This window comes from Sorex araneus, chromosome X (assembly GCF_027595985.1).
Source record: "Sorex araneus isolate mSorAra2 chromosome X, mSorAra2.pri, whole genome shotgun sequence".
NCBI lineage: Eukaryota > Metazoa > Chordata > Mammalia > Eulipotyphla > Soricidae > Sorex > Sorex araneus.
In genome coordinates, this window is record NC_073313.1 from 156,404,563 (window position 1) to 156,406,531 (window position 1,969).

The 1,969-nt window shown below is 50.4% G+C and overlaps 1 protein-coding gene across 1 annotated transcript; it reads right to left on the bottom strand.

The window, feature by feature from the left end:
• Window positions 1–400: 400 nt before the first annotated feature.
• LOC101539294 (olfactory receptor 2AT4) lies at window positions 401–1,366 on the bottom strand. The gene has a single exon (XM_004620665.1). It carries the CDS (start codon window positions 1,364–1,366, stop codon window positions 401–403), a length of 966 nt encoding a protein of 321 aa, XP_004620722.1.
• Between the last annotated feature and the right edge of the window lie 603 nt (window positions 1,367–1,969).

The following is a 1,969-nucleotide window of genomic DNA, read 5'->3' on the forward strand; positions in this document are numbered from 1 at the left end:
GTCTGGGACAGTATTTTGAGAATCACTGTTGTAACTCTGACTCACTCCCTTTTCTCTCTACTGTTATTGTATTAGTGAGTAGATTAAGTTAAACCCAATTAAGGTGAATTTCTAACCTTTTTGAAATTCTCTCAAAAAAAATGTTAGGGCCCGAGAAACAATACATGGGGTAAAGCATTTGACTCGCACATGGCTGATCCTGAATTCATCCTGAGTGATAGCACAGGGATCCCCGAGTATTGCCAGGATGATCACTGAGGACAGAGCCAGGAGTAAGTCCTGATCATGGCCAGATGTGTCCCCAACCTCACCACCCCCCAACAATATAAATAAAAGATAAGCCAATTTTAATATAAAAGTAGAAGCCCAACAACAAAACCAAATCATCCAAACCCATAATTCAGGGTTTCCCAGACGGTCCCAGGTCCCAGGGACATGCCATTTTGGTGATGGCTGCTTTGACGTCTTTGTTCTTCAGGGTGTAGATGAGTGGGTTGAGGACAGGCGTGAGAATGGCATACACCACGTTGCCCAGGATGTGGAAGTCGAGCAGCAGGTCAGCCCTGTAGGCCACGTATGCGATAGCAATGGATGAGTAGTAGGTGCCTACCACCAGGAGGTGAGAGGTGCAGGTGGAGAAGGCTTTGGAGCGTCCTTCTTGGGAGCTGATGCGAAGCACTGAGGCCAGGATGCGGGCGTAGGAGAGAAGCACCAGGAGAAGGGGCAGGAAGGACACGGTCATGGCAATGCAGAAGCCCATGAAGGTCTGTGGTGTGGTGTCTGAGCAGGAGGCTTGGACCACAGCCAGGTGGTCACAGAAGCAGTGGTAGACGTGGGTGATGTTGTCAAAAGCCATGTGGGAGGTCTGCACCACGGCGGGGATGGGCAGGAGGAGGGCTGTGAGCCAGGCGCTGGCCGCCAGAGCAGTGTTGTTGTGGGGGGTCATGTGGACAGGGTAGTGCAGTGGGCGGCAGATAGCCACATAGCGGTCGTAGGCCATGACCACCAGGATGAAGGCTTCAGAGCAGGGGAAGCTATGGAAGAGGTACATCTGCAGGAAGCAGGCAGGGAAGCTGAGAAAGCGGTCCCCCAGCAAGAGAAGGGACAGCATCTTGGGGACAGTAGTCGTGGTAAAAAGAATGTCCATGGCTGAGAGGTTGAGCAGGAAGAAGTACATGGGTTTGTGGAGGCTGGGCTTTGCCACCACGGCCACCAGGATGAGGGCATTGCCTACCAGGATGAGCAGGTAGAGGAAGAGGAAAATGAAGAAGACAGGGAGATAGAAGGATGAAGGCAGAGAGGGGAGGCCCACCAGATAGAAGGTGGTTGAGGTGTCTTTGGATTCATTACAGGCTGTTGTCTCCATCATCAGTTAGGCTGGGCACATCTGGGGACCAGGCATACCTGGAGAACAGAACAAGTCAGGATGGAAGTCACACAATAGGCACCACATAATTAGTATAAGGGCATTCACTTGCAACCAAACTGGGCTTTGTCTTCTTAATTTCATCCTAGAACTCCTTCTTTCCTTTCTTAACAAAGCACGGACCGAGTGCTCATAACATATGCTGGGTAGGCAAACTGAACAAGACAGAGAAGGTTGCCAGCCTCAGGCGTGGAAATGCTAGCAGTGAGGAAAAGGCCCAGCAATGGCTCATGTACAGATTTCATGGCCATTGCCGGGTGATCTGGAAGAATTCCTGTGGGTGGGCTTCCCCATGCCCCAGGACATCTCAGGCGGCAGTGGGGAATGCACGCTAATCAGATTTCTTAAACCAGGCCCCTATGTTCTTTTAACATTTAATTTAAATAAGTAAATGAGGGTTGGAGGGATTGCTCGAGACAGTAGGTGCGTGCTGAAAGTAGACAATGGACCAAACATGATGGCTACTTAGTGCCTATATTGCAAACCATAACAGCCAAAGGACAGACAGAGAGTAAGAGGGAATGTGTCTGTCACAGTGGCAGT